General features: G+C 36.1%; 1 protein-coding gene across 14 annotated transcripts in view; it reads left to right on the top strand.

The window, feature by feature from the left end:
• DMD (dystrophin) overlaps window positions 1–18759 on the top strand; it is a 1566296-nt gene that overhangs the window by 684713 nt on the left and 862824 nt on the right. For all 14 annotated transcript variants that reach the window (XR_011853162.1, XR_011853161.1, XM_072135922.1 and 11 more), the window contains 6 exons: window positions 6375–6545; window positions 9602–9781; window positions 11357–11485; window positions 11880–12050; window positions 16541–16663; window positions 17109–17246. Coding sequence is in view for 12 of the 14 variants with exons in the window: in XM_072135922.1 (XP_071992023.1) it covers window positions 6375–6545; window positions 9602–9781; window positions 11357–11485; window positions 11880–12050; window positions 16541–16663; window positions 17109–17246 (912 nt within the window). In the remaining 2 variants the exon portion in view is untranslated. The remainder of the gene's footprint in view (window positions 1–6374; window positions 6546–9601; window positions 9782–11356; window positions 11486–11879; window positions 12051–16540; window positions 16664–17108; window positions 17247–18759) is intronic.

Raw genomic sequence — 18759 nt, 5'->3', positions numbered from 1 at the left:
AAGGTGATTTGAGGCCTTTGAACGTGGCATGGTTGTTGGAGCCAGAAGGGCTGGTCTGAGTATTTCAGAAACTGCTGATCTACTGGGATTTTCACACACAACCATCTCTAGGGTTTACAGAGAATGGTCCAAAAAAGAAAAAACATCCAGTGAGCGGCAGTTCTGTGGGCGGAAATGCCTTGTTGATGCCAGAGGTCAGAGGAGAATGGGCAGACTGGTTTGAGCTGATAGAAAGGCAACAGTGACTCAAATCGCCACCCGTTACAACCAAGGTAGACAGAAGAGCATCTCTGAATGCACAGTACGCCGAACTTTGAGGCAGATGGGCTACAGCAGCAGAAGACCCCACCGGGTGCCACTCCTTTCAGCTAAGAACAGGAAACTGAGGCTACAATTTGCACAAGCTCATCAAAATTGGACAGTAGAAGATTGGAAAAACGTTGCCTGGTCTGATGAGTCTCGATTTCTGCTGCGACATTCGTATGGTAGGGTCAGAATTTGGCGTCAACAACATGAAAGCATGGATCCATCCTGCCTTGTATCAATAGTTCAGGCTGGTGGTGGTGGTGTCATGGTGTGGGGAATATTTTCTTGACACTCTTTGGACCCCTTGGTACCAATTGAGCATCATTGCAATGCCACAGCCTACCTGAGTATTGCTGCTGACCATGTCCATCCCTTTATGACCACAATGTACCCAACATCTGATGGCTACTTTCACCAGGATAATGAGCCATGTCATAAAGCTGGAATCATCTCAGACTGGTTTCTTGAACATGACAATGAGTTCACTGTACTCAAATGGCCTCCACAGTCACCAGATCTCAATCCAATAGAGCATCTTTGGGATGTGGTGGAACGGGAGATTCGCATCATGGATGTGCAGCCGACAAATCTGCGGCAACTGTGTGATGCCATCATGTCAATATGGACCAAAATCTCTGAGGAATGCTTCCAGCACCTTGTTGTATCTATGCCACGAAGAATTGAGGCAGTTCTGAAGGCAAAAGGGGGTCCAACCCGTTACTAGCATGGTGTACCTAATAAAGTGACCGGTGAGTGTATATGTATATATATATATATATATGTATATATGTATATATATATATATATATATATATATATATATATATATATATATATATACACCTATCTCAAGAACAAAAAAGCCATGACAGGTGTGCTGGCGTTTTCGCCATTGGTCGCTGCTTGCATAAAACCCCAGTGTATCCAATTAAATGTGTCTTTGTTACTTCTTTTTGTAGTATGGAGTGTTTTATAGATATTTACAATGTAACAAACTGCAATATTGTATTGGGATCATAGCTACTTTTAACTATGTACTTTAGCGCTAAGCACTTGTTTTGTGTAGCAGTATAAGATTTACCCAAAAATTTTATTGTGTGAACTCCTCCATATACCTCCCTACGCTGTCACACAGCAAAATCAATTATAGTTTTTATTGTTCAGCATTTATTATTTAATAAAGATAGTATTTTATCACATGGATTTGGTAAAATGGCTTTTTTGTTCTTGAGATAGGTAGCATGTTTATAAGCCAACCACATTGTTTAACCAGGAGATAGTAATATAGGTAGATCATTATTATGGAGACTCCATCATGAATAGACAAACTACTATAAATATTGTTATCTATGCTTTCTACCTTGTGTATGTAGCCCTGCTATCAGTGTTATGTATATATATATTTAATGGATGCATTGTGGGAAAATTACTTTTGAAATCATAGTTCGAATGCTTGGTATAATGTAAGAAAAATGTAAAATTTCTCCTTGAAGTGAATCCATCAATTCTCCTGTAGAGTGTGCTAGATCATTGTCCCAGAGAAAGTAAAATCTTAGTTTAAAACCGATTTTTTCAGATTTCCTTTCTCATTTTTATTACACCTGATACCTGGAAAATCTGGAGAACTTCTTCTCATCATAATGTTTATTTGAACCGCTTTTTTATAGAAGTTAATGTCTACAAGTTTGTGCCTTGTTTGCTTTACAGCATAAATACAGTATAAAAGCCATAGTTAGCACTTTCAACAAATAAAATGTCATCTGCCTAAGTAACTTTACTTTTAGTCTGAAATAGCTGGTCTTGCTAGAACTATGTAAATTCTCACTAGTTAAAGGAATACAGTTGCGTAAATTTTCAATGTCTAAAAATATAGTAGAGAGAAATTTGCCATCTTTTTCACATGGATATCACATAAAATATCTATAAAATAAAGCTGATGAAATAAAAGCTGCATTGAGTAGCTGAGCTCTGCTACATTGGTAAGTGGGTAGCTATAACTTCACTTTAAGTGTTCAGTAGGTGTCCATTATGATTATTACACCCCTTGACAATACAAATAAAGCAGTTTTTCAGCGGTCATATGTCAGTCTTGTACACATAGATAAAAATGTAAACATGTTGCACTTATCAAGTATGGATACAGCCTTGCAGAAGTAATGCAGATTGTTAAAATTCCAGAATGCGCGTCTGATTAAAATGTTGCTTCAGGCTTGCCAGCAGGGTGTTTGTCCATTACCACTTCTACCTACACTATCCTCAGTCTATTGCACATAAGATTCAGAAATGTCACAGCATACATTATTTTAATCTGTTTCATTGCCAAATGCAGGACTCCCTGTGAATTTAGTATTAGTGTTAAGTCATTTTTATCTGAAACCAACAAAGGTCTTTTTCATGCTATGTGCCCTCATACAGGAATATTGCGCTATAAATTGAGAAACCTTCCAGGTTGGAGACTATGCACTAATTTAAAAAGATGACTAGGGAGTAATTCTTAATTAAGCTGCCAAATTGCTTCAACCTTTTTTTATTTAATGCCAGTTGAAATAAGACATATTGTTGAATTTTAGAATATAATGAACACGGGCAAAACTTACTGAGATGCTTGATGCTCTACATATTAAAGAAGTGCAGAATAAATAGTTTTCCACTTCCAGAATCATATGCTTAATGCAAAGACAACTTTAAGAGTTTTGCCAAATGAGAACTCTGATTTGACCAATAGCTGGAATGTTGTCCAACAGCTTTAAAATGAACTATGACATGACTTACATGTAGTTATGTGATTAGAGAACTTTTGGACTTTAAGTAGTTGCATGCACATTTTACTCAATGTATAGTTGAGTACATATCTTTAGTAGAGTCTCATTTAGAAGCTTACATTACAGATACCATGAAATAGATTAGTGCAAAATAAGCAGAATTGACCATGACAGAAATTTGATGGATCACATCATAGTCTTTGTGGTCAATTGGGTGCTATGTACTTCTACTATGTGACATATGTGGAATCATATTCATTGTTCTGCTCCTATAATAGAACAGAATTGTAGAAATGAACAAATGAGATATGAATAGAGGATATTAGGACTGCAGTTATAGTTCAAACCATTGCCTATCGAGATGTCTGTGCAGCCGTAGCCTAGGGAAGATTAATCATTAAGTTTTTGTGAATTTTTGGGGGACTTTTCTATATTTTCACCACAACTCGTGGTTCCCTTTTTTAATGCATGCACTGTATTTAAATTATCTAATCAAATCCAAGTTTAAGTAACTATGCCTGGCGGTGTTCATAAAGGCAGTCCAATTCTATGGTGGAATCCAGTAAAAGTCAAAAACTAAGAGAATAGCCAGGTAAAAAAGTGGATAAAATAGAACAGGTACAGAAGTGGATAAAACTTCAGAAATTTATTAGGACATTGTTAGAAAATATGTGGACACAGTTTTGATGGTAGCCAAATACAGTTTTGAAGTTTTATCCATTTTTTTTAAAACAGAGATGCTAAATGGACACAGCTATTCAGTGGTTGAAGCTGTCCTTGTGTGGTCCCCTACTTAAGGACATCCGACTTACAGACGTCCCCTAGTTAAAGATGGACCTCTCTGCCCACTGTGAGCTTTGGTGAAGTTCTCTGGATGCTTTACTATAGACCCAGGCTGCAATGATCAGCTGTAAGATGTCTGTAATGAAGCTTTTTTTTTATAATCCTTGGTCCCATTACAGGAAAAAATTTTGAAACTCCAATTGTCACTAGGGCAAAAAAAAATTTTGTCTGGATCTTGAATTATAAAGTACACAGTTTCGACTTACATACAAATTTACTTTAAGAACAAAGCTATGGAACCTATCTTGTGCGTAACCCAGGGATTGCCTGTACATAGTAACATTTGTATGTTCTTGTTTATATTCTTTATTCTTTATAATTGCAAGTAGTACCACACCGTATCACACCACTCTGTAGATTTATTGAATGCCCATTTTTTCACAGAGCAAATCAAGAAACATAGTACATATAGAAAATCTATTAGTAGCATTCATTGACCTTAGCCTGGAAGATCGATAAATAGATTAAATTGACTTTGAATTCTTTCTATTGTTTTAGCTATTTTTTCTGAGGATCAGTTAATAATTGAAATGAATAGGGCCCACCCTTTGTTTCCTATACTCTCTTGTTAGTTTCCCTGTATCATTACAATGATCTAAAATAAAATAAGAACCAAAGGAAGAATTATAACCAAGCTGTGACTCTTACAAAAAAATATTTGTACTGTAGATGGCAGCCTTTCAACTCTTCTTCATCGAGGCTTCATGTTGAGACGCAAAATCTATTTTAGTTTTCTGGGAGATAAAGTGCAATGTTTATTCTAGCAAAATGCAACAGCAGAATCTGGTCTAATTGTATAGATAAATAAATGATACACAAATGGTGCACATTTTGAACTTCCACTTTTTAATTGCCTTCAATAACATTGCAATTAGAGATGAGCGAGTATACTCGTCCGAGCTTGATGCTCGTTCGAGTATTAAGGTACTCGAAACGGCTCGTTGCTCGGACGAGTATTTCCCCTGCTCGAGATCGAGCATTTAATTAAAAAAACACAGTGAAGAACAATGAAGAATAGAATAAAAACATTGAACACAGGATCATTTAAGTGAAAAACACAGTGAAGAATAGATTACAGATGTTCGGCACATCTGCTTACATGTCGGAAGGTACGCGCGGAACGGCAGCAGGGAGACATCAAGCAGCAGGGAGACATCAAGCAGCAGGGAGACATCAAGCAGCACGGGGGAGACATCGGGCAGCACGGGGAGACATCGGGCAGCACGGGGAGACATCGGGCAGCACGGGGAGACATCAAGCAGCAGGGAGACATCAAGCAGCACGGGGAGACATCGGGCAGCGGGGAGACATCGGGCAGCACGGGGGAGACATCGGGCAGCACGGGGGAGACATCGGGCAGCACGGGGAGACATCGGGCAGCACGGGGAGACTTCAGTGGAAGAAGAGGAGCGGATCCCGGGACAGCGTATCACCCCGACAAGTAAGCAGATGTGCCGAACATCTGTAATCTATTTTTCACTGCGTTTTTCACTTAAATGATCCTGTGGTCACTGTTTTTATTCTATTCTTCACTGTTCTTCACATCTGTTAACTTGTCGGGAGATAATATACGCGCGGGACAGTGAAGAATAGATTGCAGATGTTTGCATACATCTGCTAACTTATCAGGAGACATTCTTTTTCAATTAAATAACACATTTTATTCCCGAACCATGGTCCCTTTGAAAAATGCTCGGGTCTCCCATTGACTTCAATGGGGCTCGTTATTCGAGACGAGCACTCGAGCATCTGGAAAAGTTCGTCTCGAATAACGAGCACCTGAGCATTTTAGTGCTCGCTCATCTCTAATTGCAATCTCTTTTTAGAGATCTTAGGAAACAGTATTTGTCATGGACATACAATATGCAATGCTAATGCAAAAGTTATTGCCCATTGTTCTAGCAAAAACCCTAAATCAGGCTGAAGGTTGAGGCTAGAAACACTGGCACAAAGGAAGAAGCAAACCAATGTGAGAATAGGAGTTCAACAAGTCAAGGATGAAAGTTGAAAGTTAAAGCGATATTCAAGTCAGGAAAAAGGCCAAAGTCAGATGCAGGGGAAGCAACCAGTATGCAGGAACACAGAAAATACATGTTGTAACAGGCACACTGGAAATATTTATTTCCTAGGCACCTCCCTATAAGGAAGTATGTCCTTGGTGGCTGCAAGCTTTAATCTCACCCCCAGTGCAACAAGGGGGCACTGAAGCCAAGTGTGTAAGGAACATTCAAAAACATCTTAAAAATTGATGATCAGGGAAAGATTGTCTCCTGCTCCATTTACCCTCCATTAATTTAAATAGGTCACGAACCCATTCAGTGAGTACAAGTTAAACTTTGCTCCTTTCATATACATATATAGTTATTTTATATATGGAACATATATATCATTATTATTTGTACATTTATATGTTTTAAGAATTGATATACACATTTTACATATTTCAAATGTTATTTTGATAAGGTAACCGAGGGAAAGCAAATGCTGGAGAAATGCCTAAAACTCTCAAGGAAGTTACGAAAGGAGACAAGTAACTTGACTGAATGGTTGGCCACGATAGACACTGAAGTAACAAAAAGATCATCTGAAGAGGGGATGCCAACTAACTTAGAAGATGAGATTGCCTGGAGCAAGGTGAGTGTAACAAGATTTTCATAATACCAGAGGTTTTTTCTTTGTAAAGAGAGTAGAGTAAATATGTAGACAGATAGATCTTGTCATTTGCCATCACATTACATAAATATGGAGGAATCTAACATTATTTTCTTTCTGGCAATGTCATTTAATATTTAAGACTGTTCTCAAAATAATTAAATAGAAATTACGATATCTGATTCCCTCTTTTACATAAAACAGTAGAATAGCTATATTTTTCTTGATAGTGTCATATGTTTGTGTGTTCTAAGGCTATTACTCTTGAGCAGCACAAAATAGAAGCAGGGTCTTCCTCATTGCTATATTTGTCCTAGACCTATGCCTCTATGCCTAGACCTATGCAGTAGCAGTCATATCCATCTTCTCAAAAAACAGATTAGTAGTGATAATCAGTAAAGAGGAAGCATGGACTGCTGTTCTGATGGACTTCTAGTTTTAAAAAAATGTAAGGTCACTAAAGTTTCTCTACCTTAATTACATACAGTACATTATCTTGGAGTGCCAAATTAAGGGAAATACATGTTAGGCTGGCCAAATCATTTATGGTCATGCCATATGCATATATGCATGAGTACTGAAGAGAGTTACCAACTCTTAAACAATTCTGGCCAAAACTTATCTCCAAGGAAACAAAATAATCCTTTTTCAAAAGCGTTGTTGGGGAGGGGGAGTTGGGAATCTTTCAGACTCACATTATTTTTTAGCAAGACATTACATCAATCCGTTCAATAAAGCTAAAGTATTGGACATTTTCCATGTATATCTATATATGATATACTAAAGTCCTGTCTTCAGCCTCGTAGATGGATCGGCCTTGACAACCGAGAAGTAACACTGTTACTAAGGGGCAGCCAGCTTTGCAGTCTGTTTCTTTACAAACTTTAATGAATTTCTTTATGAAATGTATTTTAAAAATGGCAGTTATTCTTTCAGTGTTGCATTCTGTAAACTCCTTAAAATTATGATTATGGTAGTGAGAACAAGAAGTGATCAGCTCAATTCTAGTGATTATAGGATTTCAGAGGGAAAGTTTATTTTGTACATTAAGGAATAGAAGCAGGAAAAGGTGAACTATTCTCTTAAATTATCTTTAAAATTGTATAGAAAGTTAAATATCCGTCCTTTTAAAAATGACACACATAGATGGTCCAACGTGTTTTGAGCCTTAGTATACTCTAGTTAGGCTCTTACTCATGGTCTCATGACTGTATACTAAGGCATGAAACGCGTATGTCCATCTATGTATATCGGATGTGTGCCTTTTTTTTTAATAGGATGGAATAAAAGCTAACTTTTTACATTTTTGTCTTGGAGTGCTGGAGGATATTTAACTTTTCTACTTCTATAATTTGCCATTCCCCCCCCCCTCTCCTACCTTCACCACTATCAAGATACAATAGCGAATTGAGTGAGCTGCCCATATTAATCATTTTTTTTGCTGTATAGAAAACTAAGGACGGTAAGAATTGTGCCTGAGATACAGCAAGATACCGCAGATTCTAATTACTAGTTTTGACTTTTAAATCAGCCCTAGTAGGTGACACCCCATTGCTGTTCAATATTTTTTCTCATTTTCACTTGCTTTTGTGGCCTGCAGAGACATCTATATAAAACATCAGCCTGCCTAAGTCTTTGATTAATACCAGGATCTTATCTACAAGTGTAGAGGACAAATGCCAGATTTGAAGGAACAAATTGCATATTCCTGTTTTAATATATTGCAGCCAATATGCCAATCAAAGTAAACAATAGTGGCATTTGATTTTACTAAACAGGTCCATGTTTTAATTTATTTGAAATGGCAGCATTACCTGTTTCCATTCTGAATGCTATTTTAAGGCAAATAATTGTCTTAGTCTTATTTTGGCCAAACTTTATATATTTCTTGTGTTATTTTAAATGTTGTTTACATATTAATTAAATTGGATCGGTTGAAATAAAGTTTAAATATCCAAAGCTGATCTATCATTGAATGGAGAATGTTATTATTATGTTTTTATTCATTTATAGATAAGCATTAATTACATATTGCTGAACATGCACTAAAGGGTTCACATTGCATTAAGACTAGAACAAATAGAAGGAGGACCCTGCTCATGAGAACTCTCAATCTATATATTGTGTAGTAAGCATAAAGTTGTATAAGCCACAGTTCTCTCTGATAGTAGGTGTCTTGCATGTGAAGACAAATATGTGGAAAATATTACACATAACTACACTGAGTACACTAATGCACATTGACATACTGGTCTGTGCCCCCTGTGGCAAGAACCGCTCTTCTTTTAGCTTTTTATGCCCTTGGTTTCATAAAAAAATACAATAAAATTATGCAAATGAGCCTGAGGGTCTTTTTTGTAAAAACAAGAGCATAAGGAGCTAAAAGAAGAGTGGATCCTACAATAAGGGGCACACATCACCATGTAAGTGTGCTTGGTTTACAATCTTTCATCCTAGTGGTAGATTTCCTTTAAAGTTATTACTGCTGTTGGGAAGTGTCTTCGATACGGCTATCTTCAAGGCGTTTAGCAATAATAAACATTTTTTCATTTCTCTTTAGGATAGGGAATAAATGTCTTATTAACGGAACCCAAATGCGGATACTACCAATACTTGGTAGATTGAAGGGACCAAAAGATCCCCTGAGCTGCCCTATGTTAATAAGAATTCTAGGACTACCATCCTTTAAACATCCCAGAAGACCATAGTATAGTCAATAAGTAAAGGAAAAATGTCCACTGCTTTGGATTACTACTTTTAGGACAGATGAGCAATCATATAATTGTAGCCATGCATAAGACTGACTACTCAAGATTATGGTTAATATTGATAAAGAAAGGTAGAAAGATATAAAGAAGAAAAAGTGATTAATGGACACCTAGTTGATAAGGAAAGTGCTGTGCAATGACAGTCGTATTACAAAATGATTAATAATGGTGCACACAACATGTACAAATATTGATAAGCACAGAAGAGACACAGCTTATCTATTTCTATTCAGTGGCAAATGTGCTGTGACCTTGTCTATATTCTGACAGACAACTCAGAAGGAGATGGAAAAACGACAGCAACAGCTCAAGAATATCCTGGATTTAGGAGATTCACTTAAAGCTGTACTAGGAGAAAAGGGCAATCTTGTGGATGATAAACTTAGTCTTCTAAATAGCAACTGGCTAGCAGTTACTTCAAGAGCTGAAGAATGGTTCCGTCTTCTCATGGTAAGAACAAAGAGTGTTTTTTTTAATTTTTATTTATATTTATTTTATTTATTTTTTACCGGCATATACGTCTGGAAAACTTAGACTTGCACACATTCAACTCAATAATACCTTATTTTTAAGAATTTTGTTATTCTATTTACCGGCCATGTTATTGGTTATTAGCTCTTGTAGAAGTATTTCTATAATACAAGGGACACTTAAAGCGGAGTAGGAAAAACTTTGCAGAAAAAGAAACAGTCTAAAAGAAAATCCAATCAATAAATACCTGGAGGCATACCATTTTTGTGCCAGGTCATTGATGACCAGCCCCATCCAACATTAACACATAAATATTCATTTATTATTAAACACTTTTTCTTTATTGAGGTGTGAGCAGAACCCCTTAACATGATTTGAATATTATATCGTCCACCATGAAATATAGATGTTGACTTGCAGATTTGTCCCCTGACTTTCTCATAAATAGTTTGAGAGAAGTACAAGAAATACATCTGAAATTTCTGCTAGCATATTATCTTCTTGCAGAACAAAGGATGAGACGTTCTTTCAACCATGTAGTCAGTAGGTTCTCCAAAACAAAATAGTTTGTTGATGGCCAACTATGTAACATAAATGTTCAGCATAACAATTTGTTAGTAAGCTCCTTGCTACAGGCATGTCCATAAACATTATGTTATTGAATGGATGACTTAAATCACAAACTTTAAAGGGATCCAAATAATTTTCATCTAGGCGTTACTGTACCACGGGTCAAAATCATCTAGTCTAATGGTCTGACCAAATGAAGCTTACCTGCTGAAGTTCCTTAGTTTCCATTAAGTCATAGCTAGTGATGAGGGGACCCAAACTGCAGTGTTTGGGTTAATACATTGCCGGATTGGTTCCACAGAACTAGAAGTGCGTTTTTATCCCCCCCCCCATACCGGTAACACCGGTATAATCGGTGCTGAGAGTGAACTTGTCATTCCTCATGGTAAGAGAGAGGTTGCACACATGTGGGCATGTAAATTATATACCCATGATCAGTGACAGCGGACTTATTAAAAGGGATAACTTCTTCGATTTCAGGTCCCACAAACCCACTGGACCTGAATACTATAGCCCATAAACATAAACAGAAGCATAAACAGGACAGTTGTGATTGTGCCTACATTTGTAGCAGCTGACCATGGTATAATTCCAAACATATAAAGCTAAATAAAGAAATTAGGATTTTAGAGAGAACCCTTCATAAATTTATTAGAAGTTTTGAAAATTGGATATCCTTTAAAAAAAAAATTGATTATATTGAATTGAGATGCAGATTCGGACTCCTTGCTAGGACTTTTGTATTTCTGGAACCCACCCTCTGCCTCCATTCCTTCAGGTGTTGATAAACTAGATCAGCATAGACCACTGTTCAGACAGGTCTTATTAACTTATCGATTTAAGAGCTCAATTTCAGTTGATGGTTTGATGATATAACCAATAGGTCATGTACCTTTAGGCTAATCTTGACATACATGGTAATTTTTTGTGTCAAGTTAATGTTAGGACAATTCTTCATTCATTTGTTCTGGGTTTTACCTGCAGGAATATCAAAAACAAATGGAGTCTTTCAACCAAGGTATTTCTAATGCAAATGCCTGGATGCATCGTGCAGAAATATTACTTGATGAGATGGAGAGACAAAAGTCACCACAAAGAGAAGAAACATTAAAGGTGTCTTTATGATTTTTAAAATATTGCACATTTCTGATAAAACTTTTCCTTATTGTAGCCATTTGATTTGAGTTTTTTATGGTCGGTTGATCCATTTCTGGGTATTGTTCAGCTTTATTGCCTTTTGTTGTGTTTTCTGATGTTTATCATATAATTTTGCAATAAACACTGTTGCATTTAGAAATTAAAAAAATGATGTCTTCATAAAAAGATTTTACCTGTCTTCAGCATGCATGTTTAAATAAGTGTTGGCATGTGCAGTGTGAGATCATTTGTCAATCACAACAAAAACCTTATGTTTGTTATTAACTTAAGCAGATATCCATTCATAAGTAGTTTCATGTGTATTATAACCCTGAAATACATATGTTTTATCTCATGTTTTGGTTTGTAGGTTTTAAAGTATGAACTAAATGATATTCAGCCAAAGGTGGATTCAGTCCATAATCAAGCTGAGGAGTTAATGGCAAACCATGGTGATCACTGTAAGAAGTTAGTGGAGACCAAATTGTTTGAACTTGATCAGCGATTTACTCCCATCTTCCAAAAAATTAAGAGTGGAAAGGTATTTTAATACAATACATATGTCTGATAAGTGTAATGGATTATGTAATCCTAATACAGGGCTACAATAGGTGTTGTTTAAAACATAAGAATCTTTTTTATCATTTTGTTTTTACTTGATATTTAGCTAAAACTCTATGTTCTGTACTTTAGCTACATGGAAATACACAAAAAAAAGTGTCCTAAGAGATGGATTTTCCCTTAAACATTTTATAACTATACCTGCACATGAATCATTCAGGGCTGATGAAATTTGGATGGTTAACCCATTCTATTCTAACTAAGATACAAAGTAACTTTCAACATTTATTCAATATTTTAGATTGATCAGAAGTCAATAAAGCCTCAAGACAATAGGGCTGTCATGAGCTATCAATCTATATATAGCTTATGTTCTAGATGCTTTGACAAATACATTTAAGGCTTTCGCCATCTGTCTATTGCTAATGTGAAGGTGAGCCTGTTTTACCTTGGGCTTGTTTAGTTTTAATATAACGGATTTCCTATTAAAGAGCAATGTAAGTGATTGTCATTCATAATTGAGGCCATATTCACACACCAGTGTTTTGGTCAGTGTTGTGCATTGTTTTGATTGTGTTCTAAAAACCAGACTGGGTCAAAAACAAAAATCAAGTGCAAATAGTTCCATTGTACCTATACTTCTCCCACCGGGTTTGGCTACCTATAACTCATGCAAAGTACTGGCTTAAATCACTGACATGTGAATAAGGCTAGCAAAGAAGGCTGTAGCCTTACTGTTAAAAGTAATAATAATAATAATAATAGCAAGGCAATTGTAGAGAATGTGCAAAAGCCCAGAGAGTTATTTGCCACCTTGATCTCATCCACAAAGTTAGATTTATTTTACATGGATGGCTTATTCCTTAGCTATTTAGTGCTTTTCAGTGAAAAAGTATACCTTAGTTATACACCCAGTTTTTATGTAGGCAATAATGTAATGAACTATATCCAGAATTATATAAAAATGATATATAAAAATAACTACTGACTTGCAGAAGTGTCACACCACATATCACCATATCTTTTATGATACACAAAAGATACAAATCATCTGAATGTCTTTGATTATGGAGTAAATAAGGAGTTAATAGATTATGCTTGGCATTTGTTGGATTAAACTGGCAATGTCAGAGGATAAGCTGAAGCTTTTTCTATTATAAAAAGATACAAATATGTTTTTCAGGATTCACTGGCTGTAAGTCTCCACATGTCTGTAGAGGTGGGCTTTAATGGCAAAGTCTCCTTAAGGAGTCTTCTTACATAATTAGAGAAAGAGTCAGGCTGTCACTTGCAGGGCATGGGCATAGTTTCTCTCACCAGCGCATACCTGTATGTTCTATTTTATTTGTGTAGAGGGTTACATTTCTAGATTCAAGCAGTGAATAGTCCAACAATGTAGCATTTAATGGTCATAAACCCATTGTGTAATCACATTTTAAAGAAATACTAAATGCAACTTAAAGGGATATTCCCATTTCAGGAAATAAATGTTATTGTTTGTAAAATGAAAAGTTATACAATTTTCCAATATACTTTCTGTATAAATTCATCATGGTTTTCTAGATCTCTTCTTGCTGTCTTTCTATAGAACGCTTCTGTTTACTTCCAGTGGAAATCTGACCACTATAACACAATTCTCTGATTACTCTCTGATAATAACGAGCCTTGCACCTGTGTGACCATGGTCAGATTTCTGTCCACTGGAAGTAAACAGAAGCTTTCTATAGAATGGCAGCAAGCAGAGATCTAAAGAACCATGAGGAATTGATACAGGAAGTATATTGGAAAAATGTATAATTTTTCATCATACAAAAAATAACAGTAATTTACTAAAATGAGAATACCCCTTTAAATGGTTTGTTACTTGTCTCTTAGTATGTATGCATACCAAATAGTATAATACAATTATCTAATCTAGCTAAAACACTTACTAAGGAAACATTTCTTTTAGATACTGTAATTTTGGAGATATTATTCTATTTTTATGAAATTAAAAGAAGCTTCATTTTAATGAAGACTTAAAGAGGACCTGTCACCCATAAATTCAGCAATTACTAAAAGTAAGCAGCTCCTAGTGCTTAAACAATTGCCACAGTGTCCGATAACACTACCTAACACTTTGGCAGAGTACAATAGAAACGCCGGACCGCTCTCAAAGCGGTCCGGCGTATTCATGAGGGGGCAGGACTGTGGGCGGGTTTAAGGGCGGTAACTGCCGCATGACGCTCGGCAGTCACCGCCGGCCTATGGAGCGAGCAGGGCAGTGCGGGGCAGAGGTAGCGCCTCAGACTGCCCCCTCATGAATACAAGCGGACGCTTTGCGAGCGGTCCAGCGTTTACATTGTACTGCGCCATAGTGTTAGATAGCATTATTGGAGGTTTCCGATAATGCTATCATTCTAACACTGCGGCTTTTTTTATGGGTGACAGGTCCTCTTTAATAGGTGGTTCTCTAACGATTGCCTTTAATCTTATTAGCATTAAGAACAGAAAGTCATTACATTAAAAAAGTTCATCAGGCTATCCAAAAATCATCCAGTCAAATTCCCTATTTTTCACATTGCAAATGCTGGATACTGGCCAGATATAAAGTATGTTTGTTATAATGAGCTTTGCACCTGTATGACCATGACCAAACTTTTATTTGCGGAAAGGGGACTACCCCTTTAAATCCATTTGTCTTATGAACATAGTATTTAAAATTATTTATTCAACAGTGGACATTTATTGAGAATGTACAGGACCCCCCACTGATTACCTCCTAATCAATAACAAAAATTGAATTTTATGGTTTCATACTTTCTCACTTTCTCACATGATCTTAATAAGGTTCGTTTCAGGTCAGAATAATGTAGCACATCTGTAATAAAGATACATTTTAAGGACACAATAATATTTGTATAATAGAACCCTAGCAGCACTTTTAAGGGGTGAGACCCAAACTACTACAATTACATGTGAATCCACTCTGTGACATATATTTATTCCTGCACTATTGTATGACAAGCACATAGCAAAATGTAAAGATTATGCCTTTAATAAACATTTCATAGGTACAGAATTTTCTTTTCTGATGTGGCCTATTAAACTTTATACTATAAAGGGTTATTCCCACAAAAGACACAATTTTTAGTGCTCAGGATGTCAAAATTACACATTCTCTAATTCAATGTTACTAACAAAAACACAGAATTTTACAGATATAATTCAAACCTGTGTCCATCAGTACTGCTATTGTATATTTTGGTTGTCCTTGGATATGACCATAAACTAAGTTCTTACTGTGGTCGATCAGCTCTTTCCGTCTGCTCAGATTACTTTAACATGTTCATGCATGGGAGGGCAGACAGCAGCAGAGCTAGCACTTCCTGTCCAGCAGCATGGAGAGAAAATCAGCTCTACAACAAGATAAGCATCTTGATCCAAGGTGGGAGGGGGCAAAGCAGTACTTTGTGTGTTTGGTTAGGCAAGATAGCAGAGATGACTGTGCTATAAACGCTCTTATATCCATCACATAACTCTGATATGTCTCTTTTCTTTTTCTATGTGTCAGATATTAGAAGACTCTTCAGAAGCTAAATGAAAGTGTAGCTAAACCCTGTACCATCATCAGCTAGGCACAGTGCATACAGCGTGTACATAGCAGCTAGGAATCATGAAGTGTCTGCTCAGCTATTGTCCATATAGCTGAATCCTAGTGAACAACTGATGCAGTGATAGGAATAAACACAGCAATGAAACTGAGTACAATCGCAAAGTAAACAGTTAAAAGTTATCTTTATTATCTTAGGATTAATAATTGAGAATTTTTTTCAAGGGCAAACCCCTTTAAGCAGATCTCAAAATCATTTTTACTGATTGCAAATTATTTTGGAATTCATTAAATCATTAACTCCATTCACATTACGTGAGTGACTTATATAGCAGATCTCATTACAAGCAAAGTTAATAAAACATCCCTTTACCTTTAACCCTAATATATCCTTGACATATTAATGGTATCAATGAATCACACAGGTATCTGTGTCCTATAAAGTGAGTTACATTGGTAAAAATATAACTATTTTTGACATGTTTGAATAAGCCAAAAGTGTCCCAATTACATGAATGGTGCAGCCAGAGGCTTCATCGGTCACAGGAGGGAAAACAGTGATGTTTTACAGTAATGTTAACAGCAGCAAAGGAACCGAGAGTTAAGTACCTTTCATATTTTTTTACTTGTCCCTGCTCCATCAGCCCCGGAATTTCCCAGCACAACTGAAAACCTATTTGGAGTTAAGTGGTAAACATGATGTATCTGATGTATCCAGGTGATTAGATTACATAGCTGAAATGTTGTCTTAATAAATAATAAGTAATAGTTCACCTCATACAAGTGTAGCATAAAGAGAAAATATAAGTTAGAAATACAGTTTTTGAGTGTGTTTCTTTCAACAGAACTATATTTATATATATATTTCCCTAATACAGGCAATGGTTTCATCCAAGGAACTGGAACAGTTTAATTCTGATATACAGAAATTGCTTGAACCACTGGAGGCTGAAATTCAGCTTGGAGTGAATATCATAGAAGACGACTTCAACAAAGATATGGTAAAGCGTGTGTGGTGGATTAATAAAAACGCAAGAAATGGAATTTTGGCACAAACTAATGTTCTACTTTTCTTTCGTTACTTTTGTAATACAGTGTCTTTTGGCACGTTCCATTATGTAGAAAAACCATAATGACATTTATAATATTCAATTTCCTTTTTGCTCTGTAAGTGCTGCATACATACATTGGTGCCATATGTGTACAGTATAAATGTTGTAATGTTATATCGCAAGCTCACCACATTTACTGTTTATAAGGAAATCTTGCAAATTTCTTCAGTGACTAAATAGTACATATCAGAAAATGGCACAACAACATATAGTGAAAACACTAATTACTTTATTCCCAGAGTGCTCTCTTTTTACACTATATGTTAGAGTGCCAAAAATCTATATACGTTGGACTGTGTCTTTGCAAATTAGTCTACTTTTTTTTTACCTCCAGAGTGAAGATAATGATGGACCAATAAGAGAATTGCTGCAAAGGGGAAATAATCTTCAGCTAAAAATTGGAGATGATAAAAAGAGAGAAGAAATCAAACTAAAACAGCAACTATTACAATCTAAACATAATACTCTGAAGGTAAAATAATATTTATCTATATATTCTTTATACTATACCAATCACCATGTAAATATAACCCTTCATCAAGTTTTTCAGTACATTATTTACACTGTTAGGCTATATTTACATCTGTCTCAAACTTTACTGAGAAGCACAAACTGTCTATCCAGTTATATAATTGGTACCTTTAAAGACGTTCAATGAGTTCCATAATGGTAAATGGGGTATGCAGGGCAAGCCTTACATAGATTGCACACTTATAGAACAACAATTTGTACAGACAGTCCCAGACTTAAGGATACCCGACTTACAGATGACCACTAGTTACAGATGGACCTCTCTGTCTGCTGTGACTCCTGTTGAAGCTCTTTAGATGCTTTCTTTTAGTCCCAAGCTGCAGTAATCAGCTGTAATGAAGTTTTATTGATAATTAGAGATGAGCGAGCATACTCGTCTGAGCCTGATGCTCATTCCAGTATTAGCGTACTCGAAATGTCTCGTTGCTCGGACGAGTGTTTCGCCTGCTCAAGAATGAGCTTTCACTTAAGAAAACACAGTGAAGTTCAGTGAAGAACACAGTGAACAGAGGATCATTTAAGGGTCATTAAGGATCATTAAAGTGAACAACACAGTGAACAACACAGTGAACACAGTGAAGAACACATTGCAGATGTTTCCATACATCTGCTAACTTATCAGAAGACATTAGTGCAGAAAGGTGTTCTTCACAATAGTACGTGAAGAACAATATGTGTGAAGAACACATTGCAGATGTTTAACACGGTTCATTCTCCTTTTTGAAGTTCCACGAATAAAAACAATGAAAAAATAGGACTGACTTCCTTATTTCTCAATAAAATGACACATTTTATTGGTCCCCTTGTTCCCTTTGAAAAATGCTCGAGTCTCCCATTGACTTCAATGGGGTTCGTTATCGGAATTTTAGTGCTCGCTCATCTCTATTGATAATCCTTGTTCCCATGACAGCACAAAATTTTTAAAATCAAATTGTCACTGGGACAAAAAACTATTTGTTCTGAGTTGCAATTATAAAATATACCTGTTCTGACTTGCATACAAATTTAACTTAAGAACAAATCTAAAGAACTTATTTTGTACGCAACCTGAGGACTGCCTGTATCATGATGCAGGAGATCAGTTAGTCTAAAAGCTAGTGATGCAACATAGATGAAAAGTCACAGGGGAACCACTATGCACATTTATTTGTGTTTTGTCATGAGCTTTCATTTGCTATTTTTCTAGTTTTTTGAAATATATGTATATAATTTAACAGGTACATTTTTGTACATCTTGATATACAAGGAAGTAATCTGACCCATCTTTTTGTTGTTTGCACTTTCTACCATTATTAAATTCTGCTGCAGACTTTTCTATAACTTTGCAGATTTACAATAAAGTTATGTCTCTGAACCTCAAAACAAATAATTGACCCTAAGCTCTGTGTTCGTTCTATAGAGATAGATAGATAGATAGATAGATAGATAGATAGATAGATAGATAGATAGATAGG

Source organism: Engystomops pustulosus, chromosome 2, assembly GCF_040894005.1.
Source record: "Engystomops pustulosus chromosome 2, aEngPut4.maternal, whole genome shotgun sequence".
Lineage (NCBI taxonomy): Eukaryota > Metazoa > Chordata > Amphibia > Anura > Leptodactylidae > Engystomops > Engystomops pustulosus.
This window is presented reverse-complemented; position numbering and strand designations above follow the sequence as displayed.